General features: G+C 42.1%; 1 protein-coding gene across 3 annotated transcripts in view; it reads left to right on the forward strand.

The window, feature by feature from the left end:
• Nucleotides 1–22,325, forward strand: part of LOC145352689 (RNA-binding protein 25-like) — a 102,424-nt gene that overhangs the window by 62,929 nt on the left and 17,170 nt on the right. For all 3 annotated transcript variants that reach the window (XM_080202905.1, XM_080202906.1, XM_080202907.1), the window contains 7 exons: nucleotides 1,845–2,185; nucleotides 2,608–2,722; nucleotides 6,411–6,500; nucleotides 11,151–11,224; nucleotides 11,315–11,465; nucleotides 18,584–18,902; nucleotides 20,552–20,826. In XM_080202905.1, coding sequence (XP_080059031.1) covers nucleotides 1,845–2,185; nucleotides 2,608–2,722; nucleotides 6,411–6,500; nucleotides 11,151–11,224; nucleotides 11,315–11,465; nucleotides 18,584–18,902; nucleotides 20,552–20,826 — 1,365 coding nt within the window. The remainder of the gene's footprint in view (nucleotides 1–1,844; nucleotides 2,186–2,607; nucleotides 2,723–6,410; nucleotides 6,501–11,150; nucleotides 11,225–11,314; nucleotides 11,466–18,583; nucleotides 18,903–20,551; nucleotides 20,827–22,325) is intronic.

The raw sequence follows: 22,325 nt of genomic DNA on the forward strand, positions 1-22,325 counted from the left end.
CCACCATTATGATAGAGATCATATGGTGACTAAAGCAAGATGAACTCAGAACTTGTGAAAATGCATGGATAGGATGTAAGTATGAGCTTCAGTTTCTTTTTTATAAAATTCATGGATACCCCCTTAGAAATATGCAAAGGTGCAACTGGTCATTCTTTAAAGTTTAGTTTTGTCATGATCTTGAGTAATCTCTTTATTTCAGTATTTGTGGTTTAATGCAATCATTTGAACATTGGGATTCTTTTAATATTTGCACAGTCAACCTTTGCATGTTTTGATTCTTTTATATTGTAATGTATTTGCTGCAGTCTTTCAGACTGTTGCTGTCAGATGTTCAGTTTAACAGGGGGTGTCCATTTAGAGCACTGATGAGTCTGAAGAATGTGAGGTAAGATAAGTTTATCTTTTCCCTCTCTTCATTTTGCTATTATTTTGCATTTGCTGTGTCATTAAATCTAATATTTTAATTGTTTTCACTTAAACTCATTCATTTTAAAAACACAGTAACATCATTTAAAAAGCCACATTAATGTTGAAGCAGTTTTGATCTTGTGATGTAAAAGATATCAAATGGTAAAGTAAATCAGAATTTTATAAGTAGTTTAAATGGAAATTGAAGGATTATTACATACAATGAAAACTCAAGGAATTGAACAAAATATTCAAAGGTATGGGGATTTTGAAGCCTACCTTTTTATATTTCTTTACCCTCAAGTTTATCCTAGTGAAATGTGCTCAGCTAAAAGGGATTTCAGACATCTGTAAGTATGTAGAAGAATATATTTTTCCTTCACACCAAAATGTTAGTTTTTAGGAAATTACAGAGGTAAGTTTATATAAATTTTGTTAACACTTTAAACGACTATCCATCAAATCTAGAAATGACCCATTTTTGTAATTTTATGTTGCTTTTTATCAAAACGTTCCAGCATGCTTGTGCTTTGTGTAAGCTGGCACTGTTTAACTTAATGCATTAGTAGTTTTAACAATTTAGAATGATCAGAGTTGAAAATTGCAGCATAAATATTTGCCCTAATCTTTGCATCTTCATTTTTATATAGGCCAGATTGTGCTTGTGCACTTAATTCAATTTGATATATTTAAAACATACTTTTGCATCTCTTTTCAACATTAATTATGGCAGTTACATCAGTATATCCGGCAGTGGATGGTGATGATTTTGAGTGTTTTGTGTTGCCTCATGCTGTTTGGATAAATTGATGTGTTGTAAAAGCTTTCTTTTTGCTATTGTTTGATGATTTGAGTCATTGGTGACCGTTTGACAACAAGAACCTTGAGGTAAGAACCTGTGTTTATGATTGTTTAATACTTTTGAATTGTTATATATTGTATTTTTTTAAAAATTCCATGTTTAATTACAAAATAGGGATGATGTGTTGTATGTAGTGTGTGTAAAAGTTGTTTTTTTTTAAATGTGTTGGCATCTGCTGGTGCTGACAGCTTGGTCATTCTATTACTTGTGAACAATTTACTTGCTCTTCCCAGACACTTAGCTTTTAGGCAGTCTTAATCCAGTCATGACGGTCCAAGTCCTAGCAGACCACTGTAAGTCAAATCACTTCCAAGGATGGATTGTAGTCTATTGATGTTTTCATTTTCTTGAGGGAATTCTGGACAGTAAAGTTATCATTAAAATTTGTATGTTTTATCAGTAAATGATCATCTAAACTGTACAATACCTTCCTTATAATTGACAGGTTCTATATCAATATGCACTCTTTCTGCATAATAAATATGATCTTGTGATTAATGCTCTCCTTTAAAGCAATGTAATGTTTGAAATATTGCATTTAATGGCTAAGGATTGTTCTGTTAATTTTTAGAAACTAGAAGAAGAAAAAGGAAGGAGGGAAAAAGAAAGACAAGAAGTTGAGAAGGAAAGAAGAGACAGAGAAAAAGAACGTGAACGAGAAAGGGAAAGGCGAGAGAGAGAGAAGGAACGTGAAAAAGAAAAGGAACGGGAGCGTGAACGTGAACGTGAAAGGGAAAGGGAAAGGGAGCGTGAGCGGGAACGTGAGAGAGAACGAGATAGAGATCGTGACCGTGATCGTGAAAGAACCAAGGACAAGGATAGGGAGCGAGACCGAGAAAGGGACCGAGAGCGGGATAAAGAGAGAGAGCGAAGCCGAGACCGAGAAAGAAGCAAGGATCGTAGTAGATCCAGGTTTGCACTAAATTTTGGGAAAGTAGTTTACTGTCTTTCTACAGATTATATTTTGAAATTTCTCTCTTGCTTCCCCTTTCTAGTATAAGTTGTTGGCTTATTTCATTTGCTAATTTGGAAATAAAATCGGAGGAAGTTAACTTCTGTCAAAGGAAATTTGAAATTTGCTGTAACACGTTGATATTCTGCAGACAAGCTCCATCGTTTAAGAAAGCAATCAGTGCAAACTCAGTGGGACTATAAGAGGAAAGAAGAGGTTTTCTGGGTGTTGTTGACTCTTTCCACTTGGTCTTTATAACTTGCACCTTTTATTGTCTTTGGCATTGAGAGTATCAGGTTATTTGACCACAACAGCTTTCACAAGAGCTCAGTTACATGCTTAATTACATTAAAATCATTTGCTTATATTTTGAAATTTGCAGAGAGAAGAGCCGAGAAAAGGAGAAGAAAAGAGATCGGGAAGAAGATGAAGAAGAAATGTATGAACGTCGGAAACTTGAAAGGAAGCTCCGTGAGAAGGAGAATGCTTACCAAGAGGTATCGATTGTGAGATCAAAGGAATTCACAATCAACACTGCTGTAGTAATGGTTTTATACTTCTGGAGTTGAGGCAGATGTCTTGGATTAGAGTTGAGGCAGATGTCTTGGATTAGAGTTGAGGCAGATGTCTTGGATTAGAGTTGAGGCAGATGTCTTGGATTAGAGTTGAGGCAGATGTCTTGGATTAGAGTTGAGGCAGATGTCTTGGATTAGAGTTGAGGCAGATGTCTTGGATTAGAGTTGAGGCAGATGTCTTGGATTAGAGTTGAGGCAGATGTCTTGGATTAGAGTTGAGGCATGTTTACTTCTGTTCTGTATTTGATCTTGGGAATGGTAGTTGTCTTAAATATTCCCTTCATTGGAAGCAGTCTCTAATCCCAAAACAGAACAAAAAATTAACACTAAAAGTCAGAATTTCTTTCAGTAAAAACTTTGCAGTCAAGTTTTATTTCACAATTTAAAATGCTTATTGATGTAGATGCTTTGGCTATTAATATGCTACACTGCATGCACAAGCACATCTAACCAGAGATATTTGTGGGTGATTAGTTTCTGCCTCATGCCACTGAATTTGGAACTGCTAAACTAGTTTGACATGGGGGTGGAAACTGAAGCAAAAATGAACTAACTGAAAGGGAACCAGAGAGTGGGGGCCAGTAAGAAGAGCAGGCAGGGTGTGGTTGCTAACCATGAGGGTTTGGTGGACTGAAATGCATTTGGTTCGATGCGAGAAGTGTAGCAAGTAAGGCAGATGCACTTAGAGCTTGGATTAGTTCTTGGAACTGTGATGTTGTTGCTATTACAGAGACTTGGTTAAGGGAAAGACAGGGTTGGCATCTTAACGTTCCAGGATACAGATGTTTCAGGTGGGGGAGAGGCGGGTGTAAAAGGGGTAGGGGAGTTGCACTACTGGTTAAGGAGAATCTCACAGCCGTACTGTGGGAGGACATCTCGGAGGATTCATACAGTGAGACAATATGAGTAGAGCTCAGGAATAGGAAGAGCGTAGTCACAGTGATAGGGGTTTACTATAGGCCGCCCAATAACAAGAGGGAGATGGAGGAACAGATATGTAGGCAGATTTTGGCAAGGTGCAAAAGTAACGGGGTTGTTGTGGTGAGAGATTTTAACTTCTGTATGGATTGGGACTCAGTCCTGGGGACATGGATGGGGCAGAGTTAGCAAGGAGCATCCAGGAGGGCTTCTTGAAACAGTTATGTAAATAGTCCAGCTAGGGAAGGGGCCGTACTGACTGGCCTTGGATTAGGGAATGAGCCAGGCCAGGTGGTCAATGTTTCAGTAGGGGAGCCGTTTGGGAACAGTGACCACATTTCAGTAAGCTTTATGGTACTAATGGATAAAGATAAGTGTGGCCTTCAATTGAAGGTACTAAATTAGGGGAAGGCTAATTGCAACATTTTTAGGGAGGAATTGAAGAATGTAGATTAGGGGCAGATGTTCGAGGGCAAATCAACATCTGGCATGTGGGAGGCTTTCAAGTGTAAGTTGATAGGAATTCAGGACTGGCACATTCCTGTAAGGATGAAAGATAAATATGGCAGGTTTTGGGAACCTTGGATAATGAGAGATATTATAAGCCTAGTCAAAGAGAAAAAAGAAGCATTTGTCAAGGCTAGGAGGCTGGGTCATGAAGCAAGTGTGGACTACAAGGAAAGGAGTAAGGAGAGCTAAAAGGGTCACAAAGTCATTGGCCAGCAATCCTAAGGCTTTTTAGACGTTTATAAAGCACCAGGGAGAGAGCTGGCCCACTCAATGATGGGAGGGAATCTATGCATGGAGCCAAAGGAAGTGGACAAGGTATTAAATGAGTACTTTGTGTCAGTATTCACCAAGGAGAAGGACTTGTGGATGATGAGTCTGAGGAAGGATGTGTAGATAGTTTGAGCCATGTTGAGATCAAAAAGGAGGTGGTATTAGGGTTCTTGAGAAACATGAAGGTAGACGAGTCCCCAGGGCCCAGTGGGATACACCCTAGAATATTGAGAGGGGCAAGGGAGGAAATAGCTGGGGTCTTGAGAGAAATCTTGTATTATCTCTATCTGCAGGGGAGGTCCCAAAGGATTGGAGAATAACCAGTTTTGTTCCTTTATTTAAGAAAGATAGGAAGGATAATCCAGGTAATTACAGACCAGTGAGTCATATGTCAGTGGTAGGGACATTATTGGAGAGGATTCTTTGAGACAAGATTTATTCCCACTTGAAAATAAGTGGTCGTTTTAGCAAGAGGCAACATGCTTTTGTGAAGGGGAGGCCGTGTCTCAGTAACTTGATCGAGTTTTTCGAGGAAGTGACGAAGATGATTGATGAGGATAAGGCAGTGCATGTTGTTACATGGACTTCAGTATGGTCTTTGACAAGGTCCCCTCAAGGCAGACTGGTGCAGAAGGTGAAGTCGCACAGGATCAGAGGCGAGCTGGTAAGGTGGATACAGAACTTGATCAGTCATAGAAGACAGAGAGGGTAGGGGTGGAAGGGTGCGTTTCTGAATGGAAGGCTATGATGGGTTTTTGATAAGTGAGGGGATTAAGGGTTATGGGGAGACGGCGGGAATGTGGAACTGAGACACGACAGATCAGCCATGATCTTATTGAATGGCGGGGCAGGCTCGAAGGGCTGGATGGCCTACTCCTGTTTCTTATGTTCTTATAAGTGGCGTTCCTCAGGGATCAGTGCTGGGACCTTTGCTGTTCGGAATATATACAAATGTTTTGAAGGAAAGTGTAATTGGTTTGATTAGTAAGCGTGCAGACGATACAAAGATTGGTAGATTCACAGATAGCGGCGAGGACTGTCACAGGATATAACAGGCTACAGATCGGTTGGAGACTTAGCTGGAGAGATGGCAGATGAAAATTAATCTGGACAAATGAGGTAATGCATTTTGGAAGGTCTAATACAGATAGGAAATATACAGTAAATGGCAGAACCCTTAAGAGCGTTGATAGGCAGAGGAGTCCGGGTATACAGGTACACAGGTCATAAAGTGACAACACAGTTGGAGAAGGTAGTCAAGAAAGCATATGGCATGCTTGCCTTCAGCTGGGGCATTGAGTTTAAACATTGGCCAGTCATGTTGCAGCTTTATAGAACCTTAGTTGGACCGCACTTGGAATATAGTGGTCGCCACACTACCAGAAGGATGTGGAGGCTTTGGACAGAGTTCAGAAAAGATTTACCAGTATGTTGCCTGGTATGGTTGCCTCCTCATTAGCTGTGAGGAGAGGTTGGAGAAACTTGTTTGTTCTCACTGGAACGACGGAGGTTGAGGGGAGACCTGAAGGAAGTCTACAAGATTGAGGGGCCTGATTAGAGTGGATAGTCAGAAGCTTTTTCCTGGGGTAGAAGATTCAATTGCTTGGGGGGCATAGGCTTAAGGTGCCACAGACAAGGTTTAAAGGAGATGTACGAGGCAGATTTTTTAGAGGGTGGTGTGTGCCTGGAACTCACTGCCAGGGTAGGTAGTGGAAGCAGACCTTTAAGGGGCATCTGGGCAAATACATGAAAAGGATGGAAATGGAGGGACATGGTCTCTAGGAGGCTCGCAGATTCTAGTTCAATCGAACAGCATAATTGGTGCAGGCTTGGAGGGCGGAAGGGCCTGTTCCTGTGCTGTAATTTTGTTTGTTCTTCGTTGCTGCTTTTAATGTTTGGCCTTTTGATTCAGCGTCTTAAAAATTGGGAAATAAGGGAACGGAAGAAGGCAAGAGACTATGAAAAGGAAGCTGAAAGAGAGGAAGAGAGAAGAAGAGAAATGGTGAGTGTGGTGATGGGGAATGTGAACTGTTATGTCAAAGCTCCAATTTTTCTTAATAGTGCTAAAGGATGTCAACACTCCCATTATTTTCATTCAACTTAAAATTGGCTTTGCTTTTCCTAGCTTTGTTGGTTTTGGGGATAATTTGACCTTTCTTTTCCTCCTAATTCTTCCTTTAGCTTGGTTTAAGAGTGTACCTACACTGGTTTAGAATTGTTATAAGAACATAAGAAATAGGAGCAGGAGTAGGCCATCTAGCCCTTCGAGCCTGCCCCGCCATTCAATAAGATCATAGCTGACCTGTCGTGGCTCAGTTCCACATTCCCACCCTCTCCCCATAACCCTTAATCCCCTCTCTTATCAAAAACCCATCAACCCGCGTCTTAAAAATATTTAGCGAGGTAGCCTCCACCACTTCAACGGGCAGAGAATTCCAGAGATTCACCACCCTTTGAGTGAAGAAGTTCCTCCTCAACTCCGTTCTAAACCGCCCCCCCTTTATCTTGAGGCTGTGCCCCCTAGTCCTACTATCCTTTCTGGGCGGGAAGAGTCTCTCCACCTCTATCCTATCCATCCCATTCATCATCTTATACGTCTCAATGAGATCTCCCCTCATTCTTCTAAACTCTAACGAGTACAAGCCTAGTTTATTCAGCCTCTCCTCATAGCTCAACCCCCTCAACTCCGGCATCAGCCTAGTAAACCTCCTCTGTACTCCCTCCAAGGCCAAAATATCCTTGCGTAAGTATGGTGCCCAAAACTGCACACAGTACTCCAGCTGCAGCCTCACCAATGCCCTATACAGCCGCAGCAAGACCTCCCTACTTTTATATTCAATCCCCCTCGCTATGAAGGCCAGCATCCCATTCGCCTTCCTGATCACCTGCTGCACCTGCAAGCTGGGTTTTTGCAACTCATGCACAAGGACCCCGAGGTCCCTCTGCACCGTCGCCTGCTGCAGTTTTTCGCCACGTAAGTGATAATCCTTCCTACCATTATTCCTACCAAAGTGAACCACCTCGCACTTGCCAACATTAAATTCCATTTGCCATTTCCTGGCCCATTCGCCCAGCCTATCTAGATCCTTCTGTAGACTCTCCACACCCTCCGCACAATTTGCCTTTCCTCCAATCTTGGTGTCATCAGCAAATTTCAACACCCTACACTCGGTTCCCTCCTCCAGATCATCTATATAAATGGTAAATAGCTGAGGCCCCAGCACCGACCCCTGAGGCACTCCACTAGTCACCATCCGCCAATCCGAATAGCACCCATTGACCCCCACTCTCTGCCTCCTATTTGACAACCAGTCCTCTATCCACGCTAACACCCTACCCCCAACTCCCTGTCCCCTGGCCTTCTGCAGTAACCTCCTGTGAGGTACCTTGTCAAACGCCTTCTGAAAATCCAGAAAGACCATATCCACCGCCCTAGACACATCCTCATAGAACTCCAGTTATGTAATTGGCACCAGAATTAAGGCCAGGTCGGGCACACTTGAAGTTAATCAAAGTAGTAGGGGCTCAGAAGAAAGGAAGGGGAATGAAAGGCAACATGAGCACAGATAGCTTTTGGTGAGTCAGACATGTAAGGTGTCGAAACATAAGAAATAGAAGCAAGAGGACGCCCTTCAAGCCTGAGCCACCATTCATTATGATCATGGTTGATCATCCAACGGAATAGCTTAATCCTGCTTCCCTTCCCCTACCCCCTCTCCCCTATCATTTGATCCCCTTTGCCCCAAGCGTCATATCTAACTACAGTGTTTTGGCCTCAACAACTTTGTGTGGAAGCAAATTCTATGGCTGACCAATCTGGGTGAAGAAATTTCTCATGATCTCTATCCCTGTATCTCCAGCCTGTGAGCCCTGATTCTGGATAGCCCCACCATCAGGAAAATCATAGAATCTCTACAGTGCAGACAGAGGCCACTGAGCCTGCACAAATGACAGTCCCACACAGGCCCTATCCCCAGAACCCCCTTAGTTACCTTGTTAATCTCCTGACACTAACATGGTCAATTCATCTAACCTGCATGTATTTGGAAATGGGAGGAATCTGAAGGAAACCCATGCAAGTACGTGGAGAACGTGCAAACATCACACAGTTCAAGGCTGGAATCGAACCCAGGTCCCTGGCGCTGTGAGGCAGCAATGCTAACCACTGAGCCACCTTCCTGCTTGCACCTACCCCATCTAGCCCTGTTAGAATTTTATAGGCTTCTATGACATCCCCCTCATTCTTCTGAACTGCAGCAAATATCTTAATTGACTCGATCCCCCCTCATGGGTCAGTCCTGCCATCTCAGGGTTCAATCTGGTAAACCTTCTCTAAGCTCTCTCTGGAGCAAGAACATTCTCCTTCAGAGTAGGAGACTACACATAATTTTCCAGCCAAGTCCCTGCATAATTACAACAATTACCCTGCTCTTGTGTTCGAAACCTCTTAGTATGATGCCCAACATACAATCTGCTTTCCCATTTTTGCTACCATATTTATCCAAATTATACTGCATCTGTCATTCATTTGCCCACTCAGACTTGCCCAAACGACGTTGAAGGATCTCTGCATCCTCCTCACAACTCACCCTCCCACCTAGCTTTGTGTCATCTGCAAATTTGGAGATATGACAATCATCTAAATTATTCATAGATATGTAGTGAATAGTTGGGGTCCCAGCACTGATCCATGATCCACACTAGTCACTGCCAAAGACCCATTTATTCCTATTCTGTTTCCTGTCTGCCAACCAGTTTTCTATCCATCTCAATACATTACCCTCAGTGCTGTGTGCTTTCATTTTACATGCTAATCTCATAGGTGAGACTTTGTCGAAAGCCGCCTTAAAGTCCACTGGCTCCCCTTTATCAACTCTACTAGTTGCATCCTGAAAAAATTCCAGTAGATTTAAGAACAGACAGCACAGGAATAGGCCCTTGTACCCACCAAGCTTTCACCACCACATGATGCCTTCCTAAACTAAACAGCTTTTGCCTCTAAGTGTTCCGTATTTCTCTATTCCCTACCTATTCATGTATCTGTGAAAGATGCCTGTTAAACTTTGTTATTGTATCTCTTCTGGCAGCGCATTCCAGGCCCTCTTTGTAATAAACTTTCTCCCTTTTACCTTAAATCTATGTCCCCTAGTAATTGACAAGGTTTGTCAAGTATGCCTTTCATAAATCAATGCTGGCTCTGTCCAGCCCTGCCACTGTTTTCCACTTGTTGTAATGTGCAGTGGATTTGATTAATCTGGTCACCTGCATACCGCATTTAACAGGTGAGATAGTGGTTCATGGTGTGATTTGAGGGAGCTGTTTCGAAGGGGAGGATTATGTTGAAAACATAGATGTGTTGTGATTGGGAGTAAGGGTGAGTGAAGGTCGGGAAAATAGTTGCTGTGTGCCTTGCAGATGCCAGGAAATGCAAATTTCAGTCCTGAGCAATTCCCACTGAGCACTCATCTTACAGAAACTGAAAGGGAGATAATGCAAGCGGTAGACAAAATCAAATGCAAGCAGCAGACAAAATCAAAGCCAAGAGCTAGGGAGCAAATCATAGCATGCAGAAGGAGGCCATTCGCCCGTCAACTCTGCACTGACCACAATTCCACTCAGGCCCTATCCCCTTAACCCCCATCTGTTTATCCTGCCAGTCCCCCTAACACTAAGGGGCAATTTAGCATGGCCTATCAACCTAACTTGCACATCTTTGGAATGTGGGAGAAAACCCACACCGACATGGGAGAAAGTGCAAACTCCACAATCCAAGACCAGAATTGAACCTGGGTCCATTGTGCTGTGAGACAGCAGTGCTAACGACTTCGCCACTGTGCTGCCCACAAGACAAGAGTAAGAGAGATAAAAGTTGAACAAGTTACACAAGTAACAGTATCAAAGTGAAGAGATGATAAGTAAAACATTGTAGACACTGTCTTGATATATAAAATATTCAGATTGACTGTATGTCCAAAGATGTGCGGCTTAGGTTGATTTGGCCATGCTAAAATTGCCCTTCATTTCTTGAAATGCGGAGGTTAGAGGGATTAGTGGGTAAATACGTAGGGATATGGGAGCAGGGACTGGGTGGGATTGTGGTCCGTGCAGACTTGATGGACCAAATGGCCTCTTTCTGTACTGTAGGGTTTCTATGATTTCTTCTATTTTAACATGTGCAGTCTTAGCAGTAAGTAAGAATTTGTGTATGTTAAAAATTGCAGCTGTTTAGTAGTGCTTTCGTGCAAATAACGAGCGGAATTCAGCAATTTAGCACATGTTTTTGATCACTTTGCATAGCCTGATTGAAGCCATGATTGATTATTTGCTTATCAATATGGAGCTCGGCCATACAGGAATCAAGGTTCTCATCAACATGAGAATGCAGGAAAAGAGCTTATCCCTCTTGAGACAATACATTGCCTGTGTCATTGTAACCAGCTTTCGATGCCGGCAACACAGACTGGAAAGCAAGGCCATCCCAACAGTGAAAATGCAGTGTGTGCTGCTGAAATGAAGGAAGAAAATAACTGAGAGACTTTTTTGGAACTGGAGATTTGGTTTTACTTTTTAAACATTCCAAATACATTCATTCATAGCAAGGCTTTTGGCTTTAAAATAACTTGCAACTTAAATGCGATATTTCTCTTCACAGGCAAAGGAAGCAAAAAGACTGAAAGAGTTTTTGGAAGATTATGACGATGACCGAGATGATCCGAAGTATTACAGGTAAATTTAGTCTTCCTCAAACATGTCTGAAACATATTTTGGGTGTCTTATGCCTGCATTCTGTGAAGGTATTTCCTTGTTTAATCTTAGAGGGAGTGCTTTGCAAAAACGCTTAAGGGATCGAGAAAAAGAAATAGAAGCAGATGAAAGGGATCGCAAGCGAGAGAAGGAGGAGCATGAGGAGATTCGACAGCGTTTGCTGGCAGAAGGGCATCCTGACCCAGATGCTGAGCTTCAAAGGGTAAATCACAGCTGAATATTAGTCACTGCCTCAATACTGTTCTAGATGTGTAACATTTAGAAATATTTACAAATATTGTGAACAAAGCATTTTAATTCAAGTGTAAAAGAGTAAAGCTGTTGTTACATTTCATAACTTGTAATATTGATTGGGCAGCTAGTCAAAGGGGTGGCTAAATTTCAACTGAAAATTTAGGAAAACATAGTTAATTTACCCTGAGCTAACATTCCACAATGCATTCCTGGAGGCAGTGTTTATTGGTTAAGTTGGCAAAACAATTAATTTTAAGAATATAGCTGGTTGACGTCATTCTTTTAACTTTGATCGATCTAAAATTTCATATGAGAAAGAGATATATTTTAATGATGGGAACTTGCCCAAATCATCCATTCCATAATGGAAGAGCCAAGCAATTCACACTCCCAACAGAACATAAGAATTAGGAGCAGGAGTAGGCCATCTGGTCCCTCGAGCCTGCTCCGCCATTCAATAAGGTCATGGTTTTCATGGATTCAGCTCCACTTAGCTGCTCGGTCGCCATAAATTTTTGAACAGTAAAGGAATTATCTATCCTTGCCTTAAAAAAATATCCTTGCCTCAACTGCTTCACTAGGCAGGGAATTCCACAGATTCACAACCCTTTGTGTGAAGACATTCTAAATCTAAACCAGTCCTAAATCTGCTCCCTCTTATTTTGAGGCCATGCCCCCGAGCTCTAGTTTCACCTACCAGTGGAAATAACTTCCCTGCTTCTACCTTATCTATTCCCTTCATAATCTTATGTTTCTATAAGATCTCCTTCATTCTTCTGAATTCCAGTGAGTATATCCGCAGTCTACTCAGTCTCTCCTTGTAAGCCAACTCACTCAACTGTGGAATCAAGCTAGTGAATCTCCTCTGCATCCCCTCCAGTGCCTTTCTCAAGTTAGGAGACCAAAACTGCACACATTGCTCTAGATGTGGCCTCATCTTATACAGCTGCAACATAACCTCGCTGTTTTTAAACCCCATCCCTCTAGCAATGAAGGACAGAATTCCATTTGCTGCCTTAATTACCTGCTGCACCTGCAAACCAACTCCTTGTGATTCTTGCACAAATACACCCAGGTCCCTTTGCCCAGCAGTATGCTGCGATTTTTACTATTTAAATAATAGTCCATTTTGCTGTTATTCCAAGCAAAATGAATGACCTCACTTTTCCCAACATTGTACCCAACTGCCAGACCCTTGCCCACTGACTTAGATTATCTGTATCCCTTTGCAGACTTCGTGTCCTTTGCACATTTTGCTCTGCCACTTACCTTAGTATCATCTGCAAATTTTAACACACTACACTTGGTCCCCAACTCCAAAAGATCTAAGTAAATTGTAAACAATTGCGGTCCCAACAGTGATCGCTGAGGCACACCACTAGTCACTGCCAACCAGAAAAACAACCATTTGCCCCCACTCTTTGCTTTCTGTTAGTTAATGAATCCTCTATCCATGCTAAGACATTACACTGTGCACCTTTATCTTATGCAGCAGTCTTGTGCAGCACCTTGTCAAATGCTTTCTGGAAATCCAAATACACCACATTCACAGGTTCCCCATTGCTCACTGCACATTTAATGTTCTCCAAGAATTCACCAAATTAGCCAAACATGAACTGCCCTTCATGAGCCCATGCCGCGTCTTACCATTGGGACACTTTATATCCAGATGTCTCGCTATTTCTTCCTTGATGGTAGATTTGAGCATTTTCGCTACTACAGAAGTTAAATTAACCGGCCTATAGTTACCCGCCTTTTGTCTACTTCCTTTTTTTAACAGTGGAAAACAGCAAACATGACGCCAATCTATGGGAATCACCCCAGAGTCCAGAGAATTTTGTAAATTACCACTAGTGCAATTGCTATTTCTCCCGCCATTTCTTTTAGTACCCTGGGATGCATTCCATCAGGACTAGGAGACTTGTCTACCTTTAGCTCCATTAGCTTGCCCATCACTATCTCTTTTGTGATCGTTTTTAGATCCTACCAGCCATAGTCTTCCTGTCATCAATTTTTGGCATGTTATTTATGTCTTTCATTGTGAAGACTGACACAAAGTACTTGTTCGGTGCCTCAGCCATTTTCTCATTTCCAGTTATGACATCCCCCTTCTCATCCTCTAAAGCCATTCTTTTTCATTTTATGTATATGTAGAAACTTTTGCTATGTTTTTATATTCTGAGCTAGTTTACGAACATCCATCTTACTTAATAGCTTTTTTGTGGCTTTCTGTTGACCTTTAAAGATTTCCCAATCTTTTTGTTTCTCATTAATCTTTGCCACTTTGTATGCCTTCTGTTTCAATTTGATACCCTCCTTTATTTCCTTAGATATCCATGGCTGATTATCTCTTTTTCACAGTAAGAAGTCTCACAACACCAGATTAAAGCCCAACAGGTTTATTTGGCAGCAAAAGCCACTAGCTTTCGGAGCGCTGCTCCTCCATCAGGTAATGGGGCGTTGTGTTCACAAACATGACATAAAAAGACACAAACGCAATTTACAAAATAATGGTTGGAATGTGACTCTTTACAGGTAATCAAGTCTTAAAGATACGGACAGTATGTGTGGAGAGAGGGTTAAGCACAGGTTAAAGAGATGTGTATTGTGTCCAGCAGGACAGTTAGAGATTTTGCAAGCCCAGGCAAGCCATGGAGGTTACAGATAGTGTGACATGCATTCTTGGACACACACATCTCCATCAAGGACGGTCACCTCAGCACTTCACTGTACCGAAAGCCCATGAATAACCTCATGATGCTCCACTTCTCCAACTTCCACCCTAAACATGCTAAGGAAGCCATCCCCTACGGACACTCCCTCCATATACACAGGATCTGCTCAGAGGAGGAGGATTGCACAGACACTGAAAGATGCCCTCATAAGAACAGGATATGGCACTTGACTCATCGATCGACAGTTCCGACCCACCACAGCAAAAAACTGCACCAACCTCCTCAGAAGACAAAAACAGGACAGGGCGGACAAAGTACCCTTCGTTATCCAGTACTTCCCCAGAGCGGAGAAGCTACGACATCTTCTCTGGAGCCTTCAACATGTCATTGATGAAAACGAACATCTCACCAAGACCACCCCCACTTCTTGCCTTCAAACAACCGCACAACGTCAAACAGACCATCGTCCACAGCAAACTACCCAGCCTTCAGAAGAAGAATGACCACGATACCATACAATGCTGCCACAGCAACCTCTGCAAGATGTACCGGATCATCGACACGGATGCCATCTCACATGAGAACACCGTCCACCAGGTACATGGTACATACCCTTGCAACTTGGCCAACGTTGTCTATCTGATACACTGGACGTATCAGGATGTCCTGAGACATGGTACATTGGGGAGACCACGCAGACGCTACGACAACGGATGAATGAACACCACTGGACAATCACCAGGCAAGAGTATTGTCTTCCTGTTGGGGAACACTTCAGTGGTCACGGGCATTCGGCCTTTGATCTTCGGGTAAGCGTTCTCCAAGGTGGCCTTCACAACACACGACAACGCAGAGTCGCTGACCAGAGATTGATGGCCAAGTTCATCACACATGAGGACAGCCTCAACTGGGATCTTGGGTTCATGTTACACTATCTATAATCCCCATGACTTGCCTGGGCTTGCAAAATCTGACTAACTGTCCCAGCTGGAGACAATTTGTATGTCTTTAACTTGTGCTTAATCCTCTCTCCACTCATATTGCCCATGTATTTAAGATTTGATTACTTGTAAAGATTCACATTCCAACCATTATTTTATAAATTGAGTTTGTATCTTTGTGCCTTGTTTGTGATCAGAACACCCACTTACCTGATGAAGGAGCAGCACTCTGAAAGCTAGTGGCTTTTGCTACCAAATAAACCTGTTGGACTTTAACCTGATGTTGTGAGATTTCTTACTGTGTTTACCCCAGTCCAACGCTGGCATTTCCACATGGTGTCTCTTTTTTTCTGCAATCCTCCCTTATCGCTGGCATATACTTTTGCTGAGCACTATGAAAGATCGCTTTGAAAGTCCTCCACTGTTCCTCAGTTGTCCCACCATAAAGTATTTGTTCCCAGTCTATCTTAGCCAATGCCCCTCTCATCCCTTTGTTTAAGCACAAAACACTGGTATTGGATTTTACTTCTCATGCTCCATCTGTATTTTAACTTTAACCATGCTGTGATTGCTTCTTCTGAGAGGACCCCCAACTGTCATTAATTATTCCTGTCTCATTACACAGGACCAGATCTAGGATAGCTTGGTCGCTCTAGGTTCCATTACGTATTGTTCATGTATCATGGATATAGTCTATGAACTCCTTCTCAAGGCTGCCTTGACCGATCTGGTTTGACCAATTGATATGTAGATTAAAATCCCCTGTGATAATTGCTGTACCATTTTTACATGCCTCAGTTATTTCTTTGTTTATTTCTTGCCCCACCATGATATTATAAACTTCGCCTATCAGTGACATTTTCTCCTTACTATTTCTAATTTCCATCCAATGGATTCAACATTTTTGTTTTCCATAGAACCTATATCTTCTCTCACTACTGCCCTGATGTCATCTTTAAATATCAAAACTACACCACCTCCCTTACCTTCCTGTCGGTCCCTCGGAACAGTCTGATACCCCTGTACATTTACTCCCAGTCGTGACCATTCTGCAACCATGTCTCTCTAATGGCCACTAAATCATATTCGTTCGCAGTGATTTGTGTTGTCAATTCGTTTACCTTGTTTTGAATGTCACAAGCATTCGGATAAAGTGCCCATACACTAGTTTTTGTACCTTTTTGAATTCTAACACTTCCTCTCCTGAGTTCTCCTTCCTTTTAACTTCTTTCTGATTGTTGATGTAGTTGGAACCTTCACCCCCTCTTTTTGTCCTTGCTCCCTCCTCCTTGGATTCCTTACGTAGGTTCCCACCCCCCTGGCATATTAGTTTAAACCCTCCCCAATCATTCTAGCAAACACTCCTCCAAGACATCAGTCCCAGTCCAGCCCAGATGTAACCCGTCCAATTTGTACAGGTTCCACCTCCCACAGAACCAGTTCCAATGCCCCAGTAATATAATTTGGGGATACAAAAGATTGTTCTAAATAAGGATCAAGAGCCTTCGGACGTTCCTGGGAATCAGTTGATTCCTGTGGACCATCCAACATATTTTATGGCTCACTTGTCTTACGTTTGAGCTTCTGGGGATTCCGCGTATGTCTGTTTAAGTTGTGCATGTTGGTTGATGTCTTTTTTTAATCCACAGGTGATTCGGTCCGCCTTGTTGCCCAACAAGGGGCATACACACGGTGGGTCGTGCGAGGGCTGCTCTTGGATGTTGCTTTGAGAGTTGCCTAGTGCTTCATGTCGTTAGTGTACGCTTAAACTGGACCGGCTGACGGGCAACATGACAGCTCAGTGACTATCACTGTTTGCTGATTTGGGCCAGTGTCTGTGGGAGTTTGCACATTCGCCCCATGCTTGCGTGGGTTTTCTCCAGGTGCTCCAGTTTCCTCCCACACCCCAAAAATGTGCTCTTAGGCTGTTTGGTGTTAACAAATTGTCCCTAAATTAGGCGTCTCTCAATCTGGTTATAATTCCTTTATTGTGGAGTCCAGTAGGCATAGACAAAGGTCATAGGTAGAAGAGGGCACTCACAATGTTAAAATGGTGGTGTGGGCTTGTTGGGCAGAAGGGCCTGTTTCCTGTGCTGTGTTGCTCTTTGAATCTGAAACTCTTCCCTGACACCATCTCTTCAGCCATGTATTTAGCAGATATGTTCTGTCATTTCCACTCTGACGAGCACAGGGCACTGGTAGTAATCTTGAGATCACTACCTTTTGAGGTCTGATTTCTTAACTTTCTTCTTTTAGGACTGTATCCTTTTAAACCTATATTGTTTGTACCAACATGTACTACAACCACTGACTGACTGACTATTCGCCCTCCCCTTTCAGAATGTCCTGCTTTGAGACATCCTTGACCCTAGCACCAGGCAACATACCATCCTGGAGTCTCGTTTACGGCCGTAGAAATGCCTGTCTATTCCCCTTAGAATTGAATCCCCTGTAACTATTGCACTGGCACACTTTTTACCCCTCCACTCTGTAGAGAACCAACCATGGTACAAGTTTGGCTGCTGCTGCTGCTTTCCCTGGAGAGGTCATTCCTCTCAGCAGTGTCCAAAGCTGTATACCTGTTTTGCAGAGGAATGGCCACAGGAGATTGTTGTACTACCTGCCTATTTCTCTTGCTCTGTCCCTTCCTGCCTACCTATTACCAATAGTCAGAAAAACCTCAAAATTTCGTGAACTTTTTCATCACTTCAAGTATTTTCAAACCTAGGCATTTTCTGCCACTATTCTGTGAACCAATAACTTCGTACAATGCTAAGGGCACAATGTAGATGTAACTAGGCTTAAGTTGCTATGATTGGGAATATTAGGGGGGGCTTTTCACGCAGAGAGTGGTGGGACTGTGGAATGAGCTGCCAGATAAGTGGCAAATACGGGGTCACTTAACATTTAAGAAAAACTTGGACGGGCTCATGGATGAGAGGGGTGTGGAGGGATATGGTTCAAGCGCAGGTCAGTGGGACTAGGCAAAAAATGGTTCGGCACAGGCAAGAAGGCCTGCTTCTGAGCTGTAATTTTCTATGATTCTAACTGAACATGGAACACATATTTTGCTTATTAATGGAAATGTTGAACAATTTCCTAGTTAAATTAGTCATATCTATTGCTTGTTTGAACACTGTTGAATGCCTAGCTAGGAAGAAGGGTGCAGCTGATTTGATGGGTTTCTGTGTGAGCCATACTACTAATTTTGCTGTAACCATTTTGGCATGAGATCACCATGGCGAGGCATGAATTTGCACCATTGATGGGTGATAGCAGGCAGGGCAAAATAGCTTGCGGTATTTCGTGAATGTGACCACCATAGCCTTGCCACACAGGCAAGGCCCTGGTTGTTGCCTTCGCTGATGACCTTGGGGAGGTTCCCAAAGTATTAGATTTCATGATTTCATGTGTGGTTTGTGGTAGGATGGACTTAAATGTCTTGTTACATGTTAACATCTTGTGTGCAGATGGAACAGGAAGCAGAAAGGCGGCGGCAACAGCCAATCAAGCAGGAGCCAGAATCAGAAGAGGAGGAGGAGGAGGAGGAGAAGCCAGAGAAAGAGGAGCGACGGGATGAAGAGGAGGAAGAGCCAGAGCAGAAACCCTGCCTTAAACCCACCTTGCGTCCTATTTGTTCTGTTCCCTCTGTTTCATCAGCAAGTGGAAATGCTACACCCAACACTCCAGCAGATGAATCTCCCTGTGGCATTATCATTCCACATGAGAATTCTCCAGATCAACAGCAAGAGGAACAGCGGCCTAAAATAGGACTGAGCCTCAAATTAGGTTAGGCACTATAAGTTAACATGGTATATAACTGTTGCTGCTGATAATGAGTTGGTCTTTTGTGAAAATACCTTTCTCATTCGTAACTTTTTAAGCAACATTGTTCTTTCACTTTTGGGATCTGGAATTAATTTGAGCATAGGCAAATAAGATTAATCTTCTGTCTTCTGGCTGGATGAATGCAATGTAAAATCACTTTGGGAAATCTTGGACCAGTTACTGGTGGCCATGAGCTACTGGTGGAAAGCTGGCATGAGAAATAGCACTGTTGGTTGAAAGAACAACTGTAATGTTTGGTACAATTGTTTGTTTGTACAGAACTTTTAAGTATTGCTGGAAAAAAAAGACCTGTCAAAACTGTCTTGCATTCATCAGGGCACTTCAAGAATGCCAATGTATGAGGGAAAACAACAATTTATATTGTATGAGGTGAGAGTGCTGATTAATTGGCCAGTGGATTCTAGTAGAGGCGTTGCCATTGAGAATGCATCAATTGATGGTGACAACCATCACCAGATAACTGCCAAGCATTGTTTGAAATTTCAACTCGGTAGCTTGATCCTGATTGGACATAGCATTGTCCTGGGGAATGAATCAATGAATAGCTGTCACTTACTTTATTTAGCTGAAACAGGCACACTGCGTGTACATGTTTTTTCTCTTGTGCATCATTATATATACTGCCAGTACATGCAAATGTGCACCACACTAAGTCTGACTGACAATCTTAAATTGGTCGTTAGTGTAATTGATAGCACGCTGAGGATTATTTAGCAAATGTTGTCCAAATGCAGAATCACATCTAACATTGGACGCACGTTTGAATTTTGCAAGCATGTGCTGGGTACAGTAAGCCTGTTGTGAATAGCAGAAAGGGCACGTTGTTTGAAATGATTTGCCAGCCATTGCGGTGTACGGCTACGTGTGTTAATACACAGGGCAGGGCCCTGATCTTTGCAAACAAAGAACGTGTACGCATTGCACCAAAATAAGTGAGAGCCATTCACTGATTCATTCTTCAGGGCAGTATCTTGACTAATCCGAGTCAAGCTACCTGTTTGAAATTTCAAACAAGGCTTGGTAGTATCTGTCAGTCACCGTCAACTGGTTCATTTTCTGTGGTAAAGCCTCTATTAATTCAAATCCACTTACCAACCAATCAATAGTCTCTTGCAATATAGTTTTCCCCTTGTACTGGTATTCTTGCAAAGTGTCCTGATGACTGCAAGATAAAAAGCTTTGACATGTCTTTTTTTCAGCAGTGCTCAATGTTTGGTCAATGCATCTTTACTTAACAGTGTATTTGGGGTGCTGCCCTTGCATAGTACAATTTCACACTGCATTGTGCTCACAATGGGGAGTGAGAGCTAGATACTTGACACCAAATCCTCACGGAGAGAGAACTGTTCCATTTTGTAGTATGGTGTCCCAAACCTTGAGCAAGAAAGTGTGTACACAAATTGTCATCACAGCATGTTCATTAGGCAGTTGACAGACTGCTGGTGTTCAGGTACTTAATGTTGAACACAATTTGGCAACGGTAGCAAGCAATGGAAGTAACATGGCCCCAACCAGAATTGATATGACCCCATCCGATACTTAACTGACTAGTGAATCTGAACTTGATTTTTATTTCTTTTTCTGTTTAGGTGGCTCCAGTAGTCCGAGTCAGACAATTTCAGTGAAAAGAAAAAAACTTCCAGTTGATAGTGTTTTCAATAAATTTGAAGATGAAGATAGTGATGAAGTTCCTCGTAAGCGGAAACTTGTTCCACTGGATTATTCAGAGGATGAAAAGGGTGCCTCTAAGGGAAATGTAAATACTGAAGAGAAACGAAAACACATAAAAAATCTGATTGAGAAAATCCCAACAGCTAAACCGGAACTTTTTGCATATCCTCTTGATTGGTCTATTGTGGACACGGTACGCTTCTCTACTTTTATTTGTGAGGGTTTGTAACTGGTAAGCACAATAGTAATTTATCCATTTCCCAAATCACTGTGAAAGTGAATACAGGTTGTACAATTTTGAGATTGATGCATAAATGGAGTCAGTGTGTCATTTAACACAATCTGCTGTTTACTGTTGTGATTCAAAGAACTAAACCGCTACAGCATAGATGTCAATTCAGTAAGTCTTAACTTGAGAGTGAACAAATGAGTGATGCAATGCAATCCTGTACTAGGTCACTGTCTTGAGCTATGTCAGTTATAGTTTGATCCCACAATTTCAAAATTGAATTTCTGCTCTCAAATGGGTTGTTTGGGGATTAAATATAAATGCTGGCCGGAAAGTTGAAACAACCTGACTACTTTAGCACAGTTGGTTTCCGCAATTGTGAGTTTTATCCCTACGATGGAATTCCCATGTGCAATTCTGGTCTAGCTGAGTTAACTGATTTCTGTTGTAATGACTGTCATAACATAATCATCAGTGTCTCTTGGGATAGGATAGGGGTATTGAAATCAGCCAAATTTTCCACTTCTGGTGCTGGTACAATCCTCATTACTTCTGCCATTGTCCGGAGGCAATATATCCAATGAACTCTAGTACGTGACATGGTAGGTACAGAGTAATGAAGAACTGATTAATTTTTGGCTAAGGTGCTGATCTGGATCATGGAATGCTTTTAAGCATCCATTAACACTGGGAGATAGGGTGAATGGACTTTTTATAGACTGTTGTGGGTTTAAATTAGAATGTTGTTGAGTGTTTTAGAAACTTGTGAATTATCTCAGCTGCCAAAATGAGCAGAGTTTTAAGAACAGGTGGTTAGATGTGGATTGTCCTCAACCTCCTAAGGTGGAAATTCTTAATCAGATTTTTGTTTTAGTTTGGTAGTTACAGAGCAGCCAGGAAGGTCTCGAAGAGCTGAGTCATGATAAATGTTGGGTTAAAACAGATTGGCAGAGGTACTAAATGAAATTATTGAAATTATGTATTTGTGAATGCAAAATGAGGACAGGATTGACTGTGGCTGTTGATGATGGGAAATTCATAACGCCCACTAGTAAAAAGAGGACAGCTGGCTTCCATGGGTCCTGCTTCAATAAGGAGTTAGCATCTTCAGACATTTAGAGACAAAGATGATAGGCAAGGGTTTAGGTAACAATTTGAACTAACAGCTTGCTAACTATTGAGTGTGGGAAGATCTTCTGGATGTAAAATGGGCTGAATTATATTTCTACTCAAGTTTTTACTTGGCTGAAATTTGTTTTCGGGTTCAATTATGATTTGGGAGAAGGGTTGTGGGATCATATTAAGAACAGTTTGCATTTATATGACCAAAACATTTCAAGATGCTTGATAGAAGCCAAATTGGACAAATAGAAACAAGCCAGAGAGAGAGATATTAGGAAAGGTAACTACAAAGCTTGGTCCAAGAAGTGACTTCTAAACAGGAAAAGGAAGTTGGCAAGAAC

Source organism: Carcharhinus amblyrhynchos, chromosome 14 (genome assembly GCF_965287045.1).
Source record: "Carcharhinus amblyrhynchos chromosome 14, sCarAmb.v2.hapA, whole genome shotgun sequence".
Classification (NCBI taxonomy): domain Eukaryota; kingdom Metazoa; phylum Chordata; class Chondrichthyes; order Carcharhiniformes; family Carcharhinidae; genus Carcharhinus; species Carcharhinus amblyrhynchos.